At 34.9% G+C, this 17,511-nt stretch overlaps 1 protein-coding gene across 3 annotated transcripts in view; it reads left to right on the top strand.

The window, feature by feature from the left end:
• TNFRSF19 (TNF receptor superfamily member 19) overlaps window positions 1–15,269 on the top strand; it is a 58,217-nt gene extending 42,948 nt beyond the window's left edge. For all 3 annotated transcript variants that reach the window (XM_027652365.1, XM_027652357.1, XM_027652372.1), the window contains 5 exons: window positions 7,061–7,225; window positions 8,410–8,535; window positions 9,255–9,348; window positions 11,453–11,853; window positions 14,246–15,269. In XM_027652365.1, coding sequence (XP_027508166.1) covers window positions 7,061–7,225; window positions 8,410–8,535; window positions 9,255–9,348; window positions 11,453–11,846 — 779 coding nt within the window. In that variant the 3' untranslated portion in view covers window positions 11,847–11,853; window positions 14,246–15,269. The remainder of the gene's footprint in view (window positions 1–7,060; window positions 7,226–8,409; window positions 8,536–9,254; window positions 9,349–11,452; window positions 11,854–14,245) is intronic.
• Window positions 15,270–17,511: the final 2,242 nt, after the last annotated feature.

Raw genomic sequence — 17,511 nt, 5'->3', positions numbered from 1 at the left:
TACTAAAACTTTATTGAATTTCTTTGTAGCTACTGGAACATCTAGCTCTCTGGACTAGACAAGTTATTTGGCCAATTCAAAATGTTGGGTTTTGAGCAAAATAAGGAAATGATCCTGCACCTAATTTGATATTAAAATATAGTAGTTTTTCATAATGTATCACTTATTTATATATTTTTTAATTTGAATATACAATTCCTATTGTCTAAAGCTGTAGAAACTTTGTGAATTAAAATTATGACACTATACTCTGGTATTTTGATGACAAAACAGGTATCCAGCTTGCAAACCAAAGTAAGATAGCTGAGTACTGTTGTCTTTACAAAGCATTTTTAAAGGAATAAAAAAAGCCATAGGTCTTGAAAATGTACTGCATATACTATCAGTGATGTTTATTGAAGTCTGTATCAACAACTTTAGGATACAGGCTTGCCGTTGTCATGCAATCTTTTGCTCTACTCCCTGGGTGTTATCACAGCTGAACCAGGACAAAGAGGGAAATAATTGGGGTAGAAAGTGAAGTGTTAGAAATCACTTCTCGTTGAATCAGAGAGAGGTAAAAACCTCTTTTATGACTGATTTACACTTCACTTCTTGCTTTACTGGGCTTTATACAAATATATATAGAGAGAGAGAGAGAGAGAGAGATTGTGGGGGTGTATGGCAATTGCAGTTGAAATCTGTACAGTGTTCCATCAGTGCGTAGCTGGAAGAGCATGTATATTCCCTGCCCAGGGGTGGGCATAGCTAACCCCACCAGCACCTCAGTTGTGGTCACAGGGTAGAGCTTTCCACGCTGTCATGTTTCATCCATACTGAAAACCAATCCAGGCACCATTCTACAACCTCATCACACAGCAACTCTGAGATCTTGTTTGAATGTTTTGGAACAGATCTGTAACTTTTATGCAGGGGATTCACGATGTTCAATTACACTTCTGATTAATGGAAGTGGGTTACTCTCTGTTGGCTAAAGACCTTCAGACATGGTTATTCCTGTATTTACATACATGCCACTGTCATTTAACTAGGGAATATACAGTTAGATTCTAAAGGGTATACGGTCTCCCTCTGCTCTCTTAGCAAACAGGTAGTGTTAGTAGTTGCCCACTTGAAAATGCTGTGCTTTTAAGCAATGCAAACTCCTCTTCTGCTTATGTGGGTAATGCCTTGTGTAACAGTTTTAGAACTGAGAGGGACAGAGTGTGTATACAAGCAGTAACTGCCATCAACAGGCCTAACTGACTCAAATATTGCACAAGGTTGTTTTTATTCTGTAACTGGGTAGTCCTTAAGATTAAATGGGACTGCACATACATAATACAAATTGATACTTGCTGTTTTCATTTTCAGTTGAAAAGATAAAGCAACTTTCATAGCCTGGGTGGGATGGATGCATTCTATAGTTGGATTTGAACAAGAGAATAGCCTGAAATATCATGTTCTATTTTGCAAAAGATGTCTGAAAAAGAATTTGGTTAAGAGTACAAGTTAGAAGTGATATAGGGAAATAGTTTTTCTGCTCTGTCTCATATGTTCTGACCTAAGTTTTAAGTGACATTGATATAACACATGAAAACACCTGAAAAGGAAGTTGCATTTACTGCAAAATAGATACTGGACACTCTCAACAGTCAGAGATGTAAAGTTGGCTTCTGGAAGCAAAAGTCAGAAAGAGAATTGCTGACACCACCACAGCCATTAACAGCAACATACGTTTTATGCCACCAGATCATGCTAAGTATTTCCAGTTTATGGGGGAGAGACAGTGTCTTCTCACATTAATATCATGTTGGGGGGTTTGTGGGGTAGAATATGTAGTTCAGCAGGAACACAGGTTTTATCCCACTTCCTATAATTTTATTTTTTTTTTGCTTACTCACAGGTTTTTTCAGGTTATTTGAGGGTAGCAGTGATCTGAAGCGTTATTCTTATGTAGTGGTATTTTCAAGTGGCTAAACAGTTCTCAAAGATGAAAGTTTTGTGTATGAAACAGTGTTACTTTTGTGCCCATATATAGTTTAGATGACCATGGTGTTGCAGGGGTTGTCTGTGTCTTACAAACATAGTGATATGTATCCAATACTGTGGAGTTCATATATATTTTAAATTCACATACACAGTGTAATTGCCTTACCATTTTAAGCATGGAAGGCTGTCAGCAGCTGGAGTTTGTGAAAATACACAATGCAAGAGAAATGGTCTTGCCTTCAAATTTCAAAGATTTTAGTTTATAAACATATTTCTCAGGATTTCCAAACAATAGATAAATACTTGAATAGTCATTTTCTCCTCTAGGGATTTTGGTACATTTTTTAAAAAATAACAAATCCAGCAAAATAAAACAAACAAAAAAAAGAAGCTGTAAGGCATTAACTTGGAGACTAAAGGCTTTAAAGTTAGCACTTGGAGCACATTTGAAAGATGTGGTTTGACACGATGAACTTTTGGGTGTAGGCCATACACACAGATGGCTGTCCTTTTACAGATGTTGGGAGACTCTGTCCCTGTTGTTTACCACAGTCTCCAACACTAATGTTTAATAAGTTTCTTACCTCCTACTTGAAAGATCAGGAGAAAGGAGGCAATCTGCTGCTTTGTAAAGACTCAGAAATATCAGGGCAACTTACTTTCAACTGATCTTAGTGCTCAGTGGTATATATTACACATGTAATTTTATCTATATATACAGATTTTTATATGTGTAGTATCTGAATGGTCTGTATATAATATATCCTTTCCCTTATTTAGGACTCAGTAGACCTACAGCTGTCTTACTTTTAAATGAACATAAACATATTTTAAATCTTTTTTTTCAAAATGAAGGAATTTCAAAGTCACATTGCCTGCATTTTCTGTGGATCAAGAGCACATATACAGATAGCCACTGCAATTCAGGCAGTAACTTGTTAGATTGTCGTAACTTGAGGGTATGTCTGAGCCCTTAATTCTTGTCAAATTAGAGTTGATACCACTGAGTTTAGCCACTCTATGTAAAGGTAGTGGGCAAACAGTTTTTATAATAGGTAAATACTCCTTTCGTCTCTCAAGGGGAATACCCATATTTCAAGAATTAACTTTTTAACTTTTGCATCTTATTTTCAGTCCTGATTGTAACAGATGGCACTCTGTCCAATGTTACCATATTATCACTTTCCTAAGTGCAGTTTGGATTAGCTTTTTTTTTTTTTTTTAATAAACCCTCTTTGGGTTAGTGTTGACTTTAGGTGTTAAGAAAGAAACCCAAACATATTATTCCACATTTTATCCTCCCCAACTTTAGTAATTATAATATTACTGTTTCTTGTATCCATAGAAGAAACATATAATGTTGCAAGTTCTGTTTTCACATAGATGATCTACCACAAAAAGGTTTCTTTTAGGCTTGCTGATTCCAGTAGTGACTGTAACTAATCATAGTTCTGAAAAAAAAGTCTGATAAAATAAATATGAAATAAGTGATAAAAGAAGTCTTTACATTTTGCCCTGTCTCTTGTTGTTTGGTATAATAGGCTGAAAATTCAACTGTTCTGTTTATTGGCAGAAGTTACAGTGATACAGCTGGGACTCATGTGTTCTGTATTAGCTGAGTTACTGCTATTTAACCATTTGGATTAAGAGAAACTTTAGTTGCTTTTAAGAACCACATCTTTGCATATACTGCCATTGCAATGTAATATTGGTTAATTAAGGGGAAAACGTGTATTCAGACTTACTGCTCAAAATTATGCAGAAGACAGCTTGATATTTTGGGTCATTCTTCTTCAGCACTATCACATTTCCAGAATATGTTGGAACATATGTATAATATGTACGTGCTTTCCAGAATCATAAAACAGTGTCCACCTCCTCCCTCCTTTCCGAATGCATCGCATCCAATTCACAAAGTGTTTAATTGCATATTTAAATTTAATCATGTAATCATTTAATAGATGTAAGTACAAGGTTAAATTTAAAATGCAGCTCCTTGCTGTACTGAAGTGGGACCATTAAGTCTGTGAAAAGAAAGATAGAGTTTATGAAAATGCAAACATGTCTGAGTAACACTAAAAGCAGAGTTCAGCAATGCCCAACGGGCCACTTCTACAACAGCAATTCACTTTTGAAATGTTGGTCTCTGCAGGGAAGATCACTATCATTATAATTAGAGCTAGACTACAATGGACTGCTCACAGTAGCTATTCCAAAAAGTTCTTTGAAGGTGAAGATGAGTGGTAGGCATTCTCAGGAAGAGAAAATTGCTTGCTCAAGTAAAAAGGAAAAAAATCAACCAAATTAAACAAATCTTAAATAACTAGATGGCTAAAATAAATTTAAAATTTAGCCATCCCTATTTAAAATATAATCACTGTATTTCCAGCTTGGATATTGCTGGTGGGCATTACAGAAATATATAAATAATAAGAATAGGTAATATGTAATTATACTTGAAAATAGATACATATTGTGAACAAATGAAGAGAGACAAAAATATAGCAGCTTCACCTCCAGTACTCATGTTCTGGTTTTGCTTTCAAAACTGACAGTTCTTTTTTCTGGAAATTATGAGGGCCTAATTACTAAGAACTGTTTAGCCCTCTTAGGTACATTGATACAAATAGGTATATTGGTATGAAAAATATTTGAAGATGTTCTGATCAGTTTTTTTAATTGTCTGGTTTTTAAATACTTGTCCAGGCTGTCTAAAGATTCAATCAGGCAGTTGGCTAAAATTGAAAACCTGATAACAAAAGCACAGTCCTTGATCTTCACACCAAAGCCAGCACACATTGCTCTATTGAAAGGTTTTTATATAGATTTACTGCTTTTCACAGATATCCCTAGACTTTGCATACCATGTAGAAGTTGCTGCAGTCTGCTAAAACTATAAACTTCAAACTACAGCTGCAAGAATCCTACAAACAGAGGGGAATCTCTGTGGAAGATTGAGGTGCTCCTGCCAAGAGCATTCAAGTTATGACAAAAAGATTATGACACTGGTTGCTTTTTCTTTAAAATTAACAGTGAAGATCTGGAAAACAGGTCGTAGAACTTAGCTCTGTGAGTAAATAGGAATTATAGAAGTACATGAAGAAAAAGGTAGGTAAAATAATTATGAGAGGAGAAGTACCTGTGCCAGCGATAGTCAGTCTCACAATTATAAAAGTGTGTCCTGATGTTCAGAGGGAGCCTCCTGTGTTTCAGTTTGTGCTCATTGCCTCTGGTCTGCTGAGAAGAGTCTAGCTCTATCCTCTTTGCACATTCCCTTCAAGCATTTATACAAATTGATGAGGTTCCCCTGAGTCTTCAGTTATCCAGCCTGAGCTGTCCCAGCTCTCTCAAACTTTGATCACAGGAGAGAGAGGCTTCAGTTCCTCAGTCATGTGTGGTCCTCCATTGCACTTTCTCCAGTTGCTCCACTCTGTCCAATTTGGCAAGTTAAAAGGATATAAAAAATATCTGCTATAAATTTGTTCTTCACACTTTTGATGTGACAGTGGAACATAATAGTACATATCACAGGTGTTTGGAAATATTCAAGTGGATGTAAATGCAATAACACTTGTTTCTCTCCATGTTGAAATCAGGAATTTATCAGCTAAACATTCTTCTGTATAACAGCCTTGATCTGACTTCTCCACTTTTTTTTATATTGCCCCAGGTACCAGCAACTATATGATACTATAAGCCACAGAAACTGTTTTTATTCAATATGTTTGGGGGGGGGGGGGGGTTCAGTTTCTGGATTCTTTATTTCTTAGAAGTTAACATTTTCTTTGGAGCTCAGTGATCTAAAGACTACTATTAGATTAGTTAGAGTGAAGTCGATTTTCAAAATGCCTAGCTTTTGTCAATCTAAGCATTATAATGAAGCAGCATGGTATTGCAAATGCTTTGGTGCTGATGTTTGATGTGTGTAGAGGAAATACCATAATTATTTCAGAAAATTATTCCTGAGTAATAAAATTCCACTGATTGCACTAAGCAAGCTAGTAAGTTCTCTCCTGTTATTATTAAATTGCAGTCAAGATATCAAACAATTGTATGTTTGTACAATTTGATTAGAGGTTTTAATATACTCTGGCAGACATTTATATCACAATTTAAACTTGCGACTGCACGGACCATTTTTTAGAAAATTATAGTCTTTAGGTTTTAACCAAATGTCTTCTGCGGTAAATAGGCACATTTAACTTACTCTTTTAAGTCAGTAAAATGTAGTTTGTGGTTTCTTAAAAATTTGCTGTCAGAATACTCAATGTTTTATTGCTTTTTCTCATATTATTGACTTTATGTGAACTTCAAAGTAGATTGAAATAGATGGGCTATCAAAATTCATAAGTCATTTAAAAAGAATTTAATTTTAAAATACTACTCATAATTTAAGATAGTTTCAGTAGTGGTAGTTGAAGTTTTGATCCTTTTAGAATGAATATTTTTCACTTTCCACCTAAAGGTAATGTTTGTCAAAGCTAGAAACATTGCTTAAGTCCTTACTGAAGTCAATGTGTTGAATGTTGACAAGAGGTATTATCTAGTGTTAAAAAAATATCACTGAAGAAAAAAAACTTAGCAGAGTTGAAATCCTAGGTTTGATCCTGTAAATGACCATGGTGTCAACCAAGCAGAATGTTAACTTTGATAGCATTTGAATTTCTGTGGGTGTCTCAGTTCCCAGAAAGTTTCTTTAAGGGAAGTTCATGTATTTGTGACTCCCTCTAGTGGATCTCTTTCTCAACTCTACACTAGGAAATGTTCTCCATATTAAATTCATGTTACATTAAATATTCAAACGTCCTTGGTTTTGTGGTGTGGATCTGATTCCATTCTCATGGACAGTCTGAATGTGTTTATGTTTACCTCCACTCATTACCACATATTTTGCAATATATTTTTAAAATATTTTTTCATAATTTGATTGCTGATAATTGTATTCATTTATATGTGCAGCTAATGATGATACATTAGCAGATGGTTTTTCTGTGCTACAAATCTCTTCTATTTCTCAGACTTTCATTTACATGACTATATTCCTGAAATGTTTGCAGTTCACCTTGATTGCTATTTAATTATATTTCAGGTACTACCAGGGTAAATCTTGTGAAGATCCCTTCAACTGCTTCCAGTCCCCGAGACACTGCTCTGGCAGCTGTTATATGCAGTGCACTTGCAACAGTGCTCTTGGCTCTCCTCATTCTTTGCGTTATCTATTGTAAGAGGCAGTTTATGGAGAAGAAACCAAGCTGTGAGTTTCCAGTTATTACTGTTCTTTATAATATTTATATAGTGGTGTTAGTTTGGCAGATCTCTCTGTAGGTAAATAAATGAAATGTCTGCATCATTCAAGCAAGTTTAGCATTGAGATGATCAAGGTAGCAGAAGCCTAAGACTCCATCCAAGTTTGCCAGCTCAGTGTGGATGTTCCAGCTTCTACTGATAAAATACTGTGTAGATACCCAGAAATAGTCTAATTGCATCAATTCTGTGCCACACTCTGCTAGATGCTGCACAGGATCTATGCATCACATACTATTGTGAAACACAGATTAGGTCATCGAGATAATGGATGTGGCCAGTGTAGATGAGAGATTTGTCACTAACAGTTTGGGTTTTATGGGCATATTCAAGATGAATTAAATGCCTAAGACAGTTAAATTAGTATATTTTTTTAAACCCATAATAGCTCATCAATGTAATTTGTTTTTAATACACATTTTTCTGCCGCTTACTTTTAAATTAAGAAAAAGTCAAAAGCACTCTAGTTCCCCTTTATAATTTAAAAAACCTTGTATTAAAATATGTTTATAGCATCTAATGAGCCCTGAATGCCAACCAAGGATATTATCTAGGAAGGATTGCTGTTATCACTGCTTACAGCACAAGCAAAAATAAAAAGATCAAGAGAGGTATTTGTAAGAATTGTTCCTAACCTAGAAGATGCTTTAGAGTTTTGTGAAATTCAGACATAGTGAATTCAAACTTCAGTTAGTGAAGTGTAGTAACTCGTTTGCCTTGGCCTACAATTATAGTGATTAAAGGAAGTCTGCTGTTAATATAAAGCTCTTTAAGATAACATAAACAAAATCTCAGTAGCTGAAAGCTGAGTGTGGAAAGTTTCAGATGGGAATCACTGAGAATCATTAAGCACTGAAAAACTGTAACACTGAATAAGATATACTCTCAAATCATCAAAATGAGAGCGGATGTCTTCCTAGAAGAGGCTGTAGTTGAACCAGCTGTTCTAGGGTTTGTTGCAAGATCTGTGGCTTGTGCTATATGAAACCACATGATCATTGTGGATCTTTCTGTTGGAAAATGTATAGACATACTTTACAGCATGACATTTAAGCATTCTATGAAGATAGAAGGATCTGAGCAGGAAGAAAGATAACACTTACTGATATGGATTTTTATTCGCTTTGTTCAAAGGGTCTCTGAGATCACAAGACATTCACTACAATGGCTCTGAATTATCATGTTTTGATAGACCACGACTAAATGAATATGACCACAGAACATGTTGCCAGTGCCAAAGAAGCACATCACAGACATGTGGTATGTTAGGTCTACTAAAAGGTGACTTTATTTATCTAATACTTGAGTTGTGACATTAACTACAGAGTCAAACTACCCTTTGTCCTAGGCTAATTTCCCAATAAGCAGATAGGATTTTTAAATAGCTATTTGGGGTTTTTTTCTTGTTGTTTTTTCCTGGTTTCATTCCAGTGACTTCACTTAAAAAAAATCTTTAAATACCTACATCATTTCTTTCTGATAAAAATAGCACTGCATCTGGCTTTGAGACTTAAATTAATATGAAGGATTTACCAGCCAGTATCTAAGAATGTGATATGAATGTTAAAGACATTAACAACCTCAACAATTAAAGTCATTGTCATTTTGTGAAGTCGTATCAAAACAGATGCAATTGTGACATTAAGAAATACATAAAGTAACAGAAGAGCACAGGCTTAAATATCATCCTAATAGGTTAACTCAGAATGCTTCCTCTCAAGTGTATTCAGTTGAAAAGCAAATTAATTAAAAAATTAGGTATTCATGACTGGCATCTGTATTACTCCTGAAGGAAGGACAGGGCTTTCTTTTATAAGTAATTCAATTTTAAAGGAATAGAGAACCCATTCCTTGCAGTAAGAAATCTTTCCTCAATCCATGTATTATAATGTAACTGGCAAACTAATGCTCCAGTTTGAAAGAGAACAGAGACTAAGTTTATACAGAGCTTTAACAGTTTTAACATTTTCATTCCTTAGGACCAGTTCACTTGATTCCATCCCTATGCTGTGATGAAACCTGTAGCATGGGTCATAGCTGTGCTTTCCACTCACAGACAACACTTAATGAAAGGTAACTTAGTTTTACAAATGTCTGTTAAACATTAAGTATTGTTTTATGCAGTCAAATTAATATTTATACAGATACAATGGCTGTTTGAAGTGGAATGAGGGATTTTGATGAACTGTAGCCATATCACCCCGTGTTGTGCAAGAACAGGTTTATGGTGAAAACTTTAAGTATTACTTTGCAAATGCTGACTTGATACATGGGTTTCTGCAAAGAAGTGACTTCTCTCATGAGCACATAGTCTTCCTTTTACTCTCTGGCACCTTAGAGGCTTTGGTGACCCTTTCTTCTGCTATTGATTAGCAAGCTGCTGCATAGACTCATGAATCTGGTGGTATTGACAATTCAGAAGTGTCATAAAGATTTATTTTTTTTTTAATTTAGGAACTCTTTAGACTTTCACATTTGAAATATCTATTATTTCTGAATTTCTAGCAGATTATAATTTTCTCCTGATCTGCTGAATATAAATACAGTAGTAGAGTAGTTATTTCTACAGCAGTACCGTGAGCTAAATACATAAAATTTATGGCGTCCTTCAGAGTTTCCTTCCTTTCAGAGTTACAGATTTTAACACAGGATGTATTTATTTCTTTTAGCTAGAATAATTTTCCATATAGGGTTAAATTGGTCTTCAGCTGTTTTGTTCTAATGGCCACATGTAACTGAAAATGTAGAGGCAGCTTCTTCATAAGTATTGTTTATGTAAGGTGACCTAGTGACCTAAGATACAAAATATCTAAATTTTCTATACCAATTTGTTTAAATACTGACAAGCTTGAGTCATCCTTGTATACCATCAAGGCTGACAAATTGATAGGCTTGTACACAAAGTTGTGTACTTTTTGAGGAATCTTTTGGTTAAGGCTTTAAAAATAACTAATATCCATGTAATTTGGACATCAAAGATCCTGTGGTTCCTTCCAGTAGAAATGGAGTTTATGCCAATTTCCTTTGCCAGAATAATGTATTTCCTTCAATTGTGGGGCAGTGTCCTGACTTTTGGCCTCCTTTCTGAAAATACTTTGTGTGCATAATAAAGCTATTAAAGCATCATGTTTTGGAAATGAGTAAGGCTACTTAAAATCTGTTATAGGCATGTTAATGTGGGATGAGTTTTGTCACACAAATTATTACTGCATATCAGTCTTAATATAGCCTTTACATTTTTATAAATCTGTTGACAGTTTTTGGAAATAAAACATGTATAACTTTTTGGTTTTGGTAATACTTCTTTTGGTGTACATATAATGAAAAACACTACTGGACTTTCAACAGAGTTTGGCAGATGTCAGTATTATCATGCACTTTAAATACACTTGAGGTAGATAATATTGAGTTTCTACTTGCACTTTCTTCAATTTTCCATAAAATAAAAATAATGTTTGCCCTTCTTTAATTTTATGTCCTTTCCACAGGAAAAAGAATAGGAGAAAAACTTTTCACATTTTGAAGCCTAGACAGAACAAACTGAAAAATCTAAAATGAATGCATATTCAAGTTTAAAGGAAACACAAAGTTTCAAGCATTCTCGTTGTCTGTTCCCATCTCCCACTTTACTTCTTCCGTTAGATATTTGTCTAGCCTGGTTTTTTTTGGGGGAAAAAAAAGGAACAAAAAAAAAAAAAAAACCCAACCCCCCCAAAAAACCCTAGTGTTGAAGATTCTAGATTCTACCCAACCATCTTTCTTGATGTACTTAAACCTGTTATATCTTGTCTTAGTACCCCACCTCCCCATGCATTGAAAAAAAATAAATTCCTTCTTCTTTGCAACAGTGTTTGTATCTGAACACTACTATGATATTTTTTTCATCATATTTCTGACTGTAAACAACTCAGCTGTAGAACCTGTTTTCTGGAACCCCGGATTCACTGTCTGAAGTGCTCTGGGCATCATGCGTACCTTTAGTAGTGTTCACCAGAGCTTTTGTCATTTCCAGACAAGGAACAAACTGTATTCCTTTTCAAATGGATGAATGTCTCTAGAGTATTAATACAACCCTGTTAAACCTTCTTAAAATAACGGCCATTACTAATGATAATAATTACAATACTGACAATATTTTCTGGAATGCTTTGTAAACCATGTGTCTATTCTTTCACAGAGCTGCTGATTCTGTTGGAGAAATGATTCCTGCTTTCCTTGGTTCTCTTTCACACTCTGCCTGTGGAGACATTCCAGATGCTTGGCCTCTTATGCAAAACTCAGCTTGTTGTGACAGTATTTCTATCTGTGAATCATATTCAGAACTGGCTGGAGGATCTGCAAAATCCTGCAGCCCTGAGACTGAAAATGCAGCCACTGTTGAGTTGGATAATAACCAGGAAATAAGTGAAGTACTTATTTCAGCTAAGTCTCTTGATGGAAATGTTGCAAAGTCCTTTGAAATCTCCAAACACAGCACATGCATAGAAGTTTCATCACTTCAGAACTTGGTGACTGCTGAAACCCAGCCAAAGACAAAGTGTAATGGAACAACAAATGACTCTACAGATTGATAAAGAGGTAAAAAACATAACTACAAAGGAGTGAGAATGAGTGCTCCAGGCATGTAGAGCTAGATAAAAATAGAATTGTAAAAAGTTGTGGGGTTATATTTCTCCATAGATTACACCTAGCTATTGCTGATATAATTTAAGCCTCTACAAGAGATCCGGCATTTTAAAATTGTTAACTGAATTTGAAAGGTGTAATTATGCAAACTCTACTGTTGAAATAATATGAACCGGAATACAGGGGTAAATCAGTAAACCACTCAGCTTTTATCAGGGGATTTTTTCATTAAATTTCAGGGGGGAAAATGAGTTTAATAGCCATATGACCAAACTGTTATGTGAGTCTAGTCTTCGTTTATGAGGGACAGCTGAGGAATTGTCTTTGCTTGTTGTAAACAAAGCATAAAAGACATGCAAGTGTTCATCTAAAAATATTTACAAAGCCTTTCTGTGGAGTCACTACAGCGGGATTAGAAACAGAAGAGAATTTCAAATGCTTTTTAATGCCATTCATATTCACATGTCACCAGATGAAATATAAGTTTGTCCATAAAATACAATTTAGTCAATGAAAGCTCAGAGAAAATGCAGGTCTGAGGTCAAAATGAGAAGAGGTGATAAAAGAATTGTCGCTACTATGTAACAATGGAACCGTCACAAAAAGTCACTCTGCTACTCGTTCATCATTATATCTTTCTGAATATTAGCTGTGCTCTGTATTTTTAAAATGGAATTTTCTACTATTGTAAGTAAATTGGAACATCAAGTAACTAATCTGTGAAAGGATCCCAAATTATGGTATGTTGTTACTCCAGGGTTATGCAGGCTGTGGCTGGAAAGCTGAAATGCCTTCCTGTGTATGTACACAGAGACAGGAACACAAGCAATTGCCATTAATATTAATAATCCACCAAAGTTAATTAAGAAAATGATGCTATCTGTAATTATGAAAACTTTGGGTCATCTGCAGAAATAAAACTGCGTTCCTTTGATCCTCTTCCATTTCGTTTGCCTGCCACTTTCTTATTGTTCCTAAACATGAAGTAGAAAGTAATTAGTATTTAGCAAAAAATATGCATATTCTGAAGACATGCAAGAGCAATAGTTATTTCTTTGTAAATCACGCCTTAATTGTTTAGGTAACATTGTCAAGAGAAGGAAGGAAGTGAACAGACTGCTAAGTCAAGAACTGTTTTGCCATTAACTTCAAAGGACCTTGTATGTCACCCTGAAAATCTACTGCTGTCACTGAAAATATCAACCTTATCTGGGTTGCACATATTTTTCCCAATGTATTATTTACAATATATAGTTTTGTCTGTAACAATGCTTGGCACTGACTGCCCCTGTCTTAGATAGCAATTATCTTAGTTTTATTTTGGTATATGTCAAATATCATTAGGTGATATATATAGGTCATATTCTGTAGGTATGTGTAGGAAGGGACAGTGTCATGGCTCCGACTGCAGATCTTGATGCTGCTAGTTCCCAGGTCTCGTGGTCTCTCAAGGGACTATATTTCCATACTAACAGGATTTAAAAAATCAAAACTTTGTGGGTGTTTTCCCACTAAACCACGTATCAGCTTCAGAGGTGTGCAATTAATATTATATAAGAGTTTTTCTAGATGAAAGGAACCATGGAATTTCAAAATATTACTATAAAAATTAGCTTATATTTCGCCATAGTTGTTATAGTGTATGAATTGTAAATTTTACTATCAATTCCTATGTGTATGGAGACATCTTTTCTAGCATCCCAAAATCCTGTATTCTTTGATGGTTTTGTACTATCCTGTATTACTACTGAGATTTGTGTATAATCTTGAATAATCAAGGTCTTCAGGAGGGTTAAGTTTTTCTTCATTTTTATTCTTTCGTAGCCCTTGCTGATTCATTTTGTACAATTTCTCCATATTCGGACTCTGTGGTGGATCATTATCTAGGCATTTTTGGTGGAGAAATTTAAGTAGCGTTTGAGGGACAGAACCAGGACTTAGGCTTACCTGAGATGTATTTTCAGGCTTAATGGTAGCCAGCTGCACCATTTTTTCCCATTTGCCTTCCATCTTTCATGTCTTGAAATATTTTGAGGGAAGGATGGTCTTTTTGGTGCCTGTGGATGCACTAGAGTCTTGCATAGGTCCATACTTTATTATTATATTGCAAAAGCAATAATAAAAGGATAAAATCAGAATATAGCATATTTTTATATAAATACATGCAAATATAAGCTTTTTAATAGGTATTTTAATACAGATTTAGTCTTTGGGTTTATGTGAATTTTACAGCAAGCAAATTTTACAGCAAGTATACCTCTACTTTTTAGTGTTTAGTCAAACATAGAAGTACATACTGGTTTTTTACTAATTTATGTAACCACTCTTTATCACTTTCTTTTAGGAACTCAAGCTTTTTCTCTCAGAACTAAAGCTGAATGCTTCCCTTATGCTCCTCTGCTGATTTTCATCAAACATAGTCTGGTCTTCAGTGTTGCATGCTTTCAAAACCAGCTGGAAAAAAAATGGCATCACTTCACACCTTCTGAGCAGTTGTATTGGAGGTGTAATAGCTGTAAAGTGAAACTTCAAAGAGCATCCCAGGAGAACCCTCAAAGTGGATTTATGACCTTTTGCATCTCTTCTTTTCCCTCAGATTCTCAAAACATGTAGTGGAGTGAGCTTACTAGTGTATGTAAATACAGCAAAAAATATAAATACTTGAGTGTGATTAGGTGGGTCTCTTAAATATGGCTACATATGTCAGAAGGTGTGGGACAAGATGTTGCCAGTTATTCTGCTTGCAGATTTATGCATGCATTAAAATTCTTTTCTCTGCTGGTTCTAATTTTAAATCATTTTCCTGCTATTGAAGGACGTAAAAAATAAACATTTCGATTTATGCAAGGATCATCTATTGATAAACTGAAGCTTTTATTATATATTACATTATAGTCAATAAGCTAGTTTGGGGAGTTAAAGAATTAGCGTGTTACGGTATGTACGGTTAAAGTCCCCTTCATCCAGTTATTACATTTATGGGAGGTCACATTGTTCTGTTAAATATAGCAGGAGATTATCTTTAAATTAGTTTTAGTTTAATGAAGGTCAGACATATAGATAGGGATGCTGTGTTTAATTGGTAGTCTCAGTATTTGAATACAGCACTTGTTGTTATAGCACGTAATTTTTGGATGTTGAAATAAATGTAATCAACTGTCACATCAAAATTTCCAACTATAGCAGGTGTGCCATGGAAGTATTAATACAGTGAGACTGTTAATAAGATTTTTTTATTAATGCATTCTTTTTAAAGGTCGAGCTTCATGGTGACCTAATTCGTTCATTTAAGGAGTCCTTGTTTCATTCATGGCACTCTGTCCTTCTCACTGTAGTGTTGTGTCAATTCAAATTTTACACACTAAATATAAAACCTGATTCATAACTTTTTTTAAAAAATACCTCTGAATTAAATCCTCGAAGTTGTGTGTATGCCTAGTAAATTATCAACTCTCTGCAGTCAGTGCTGTAATTCTAAGATTTTTTTAACAGCTATTTGTCATACCACATCCCATAATACCATTTTTTGCAGCCATTTTTATCCTTAGGATAATTTTTGCTTCTGTGGGTAATCCCAGTAACCTCTACTGATTCATTACATTCAACAGGCTCAAACTTGCCAGTGATGAACTCTAGCAATTATTCCTTTCAAATACCCAGTGTGCCTTGACAAAAGTAAAGCAATCAGCAAAACAGATGCAAATTTGCAATTAATATTACTCATCTTTCCACACATGGTTTGTGTGGCAATGGAAATGTTGAGACAGTATTCATAATCCATTATGGAGAAAGACTTTTGCTTTGAAGCACACAGTAGAAGGTTGGACCTGCACAGGGATAGCTAAAGCCAGTACAGGCAGCCATGGCAGGGAGATGCTTCAGCTCTTCACCCGTGAGATTATTCATGTTTGCAAAAGTCATGAATAACAGTTATCAAGTGCAAACCAAAGTAAGTGAAGAAGTTACATGATTTTTTTTGTTGTTGTTTGGTTTGGTTTTCTAAGTAGTGAATACCATCATTTGGTCACCGATGGAATAATGTGCAGTTATACAGTACTCAGCTAATTACTTTCAAGTATATATTTTAATACAAGTAGTTTTGAATAATTTCTTCGTAGACTTTCATACATTAAAGAAACTACAAAATATTATTTTTCACTACATGTGCATGAAGAGATGTGTGCTTCTTTGTATATACTTTGTAAATAAAAAAAAAATCCAACATGCATTTCAGTATATGGCAAAATATTTTTAGAACATATGGAGATTTCACCTTTCACTAATAACAGTTCTTTAAAAAGCTATGTTCAAAAGTTTTGCCAGCATCTGCCACAGTATGTTTTCCCATTGGAATTTAAACTTTGTGTAATTGCTTTTGTCCAGCAACTCTAGAGGAAGATACTCGTTTTTTTTAAATGAGTAACAGATAGCATGAGAGCAAATTGGGAGGAAAAAAATTAAGAGAGTCTTTTTAAATATATGTGTATATTATGTATATACTTTTTTCCTTAATTTAACCAAATTGGTCTTTTGTATATTGCCTGTGGCAAGCAATGTTGTACATGCCAATAGAAAACATACACTATCACTGCATTTAGACTGCCCACATATCACATCTAGGGACTTACAGTGCTGTTTTAAATACTCCTTTAACAAATGTAAATTAAAATCTTGTATAAATTGTTTTGTAATACTTTTTCTACTTGTGAATAAAATGTTACATGAACCAGTCTTGGTCTGTTAATCTCAAATTAATAATAGCATTTTATGCAAAGCTAGTGATCATTTCTTTTATTGTTTTTAGAATTCCATAATGGTGTAATTGTATTAAAGTTATGGTAGAATTTGGTACATCTTTGTTTTGAGGTCCTTGCTGTTTAAGGGTAGGATCATTCTTCAAGCTGGAGGACCGTAAGCACCACAGATTGCTGTCTGTATAATGTCTTTGAAAACAGAACCCAGTGCTCATGCAGCAGGCTGTTTCAATAATGAGAGTAGCTGTATTTTTGAAACAGGAAAGGAATCATGGCCCCTGATCAGTACCAACAGAGCCAGCATTTGTGTTGCACTGCAGCTGCAGCCAAGAGGGGTTTCAAACCTTGGCTGAAGTAAGAGTGAATTAGAGAAAACTGATACAGAAGACTAATTACCTGTGATTATTAGGCCATTTTTCAAACACTGTCCAGAAGGTTTACATGAAAAGATTCAGGACAATGTTACTCAAATGGTTTACTGTACAATTTAAATGATTAAGAAAGGGATGGCATCGTCTGACTGACAAGAATAGAAGACTGAGAAGAAAGAATAATTCGATAATTGCATATAATTACATGACTTCTGGGAACTGAATCCAGACCAAGATGATAGGTAACATAAAACAAGGGTGGTTGTGCTGGAGTGTAGTAGCACTCTTGGTTTTGGGGGGAAAGTTTGGGGAAAACTGAAAGCTGCTCTGTCCTGTTGCTAGTTTAGCAAATTTCACATTGCTGCTTCTCTGTGTATTGCTGTTATTTTTACAGTCTTTTAAGTACGTAATTCAGAGCTTAACTGGGGATCACCTTCCCAAAACAGCAAGGACTCCTTATATCCTGGTGCCATGTGCTGCACTCC

Source organism: Corapipo altera, unplaced genomic scaffold (genome assembly GCF_003945725.1).
Source record: "Corapipo altera isolate COAL_440 unplaced genomic scaffold, ASM394572v1 0, whole genome shotgun sequence".
In the NCBI taxonomy this organism is placed as follows: Eukaryota; Metazoa; Chordata; class Aves; order Passeriformes; family Pipridae; genus Corapipo; species Corapipo altera.
The sequence above is the reverse complement of the archived record's forward strand: the minus strand, read 5'-3'. Positions and strand labels throughout refer to the sequence as shown.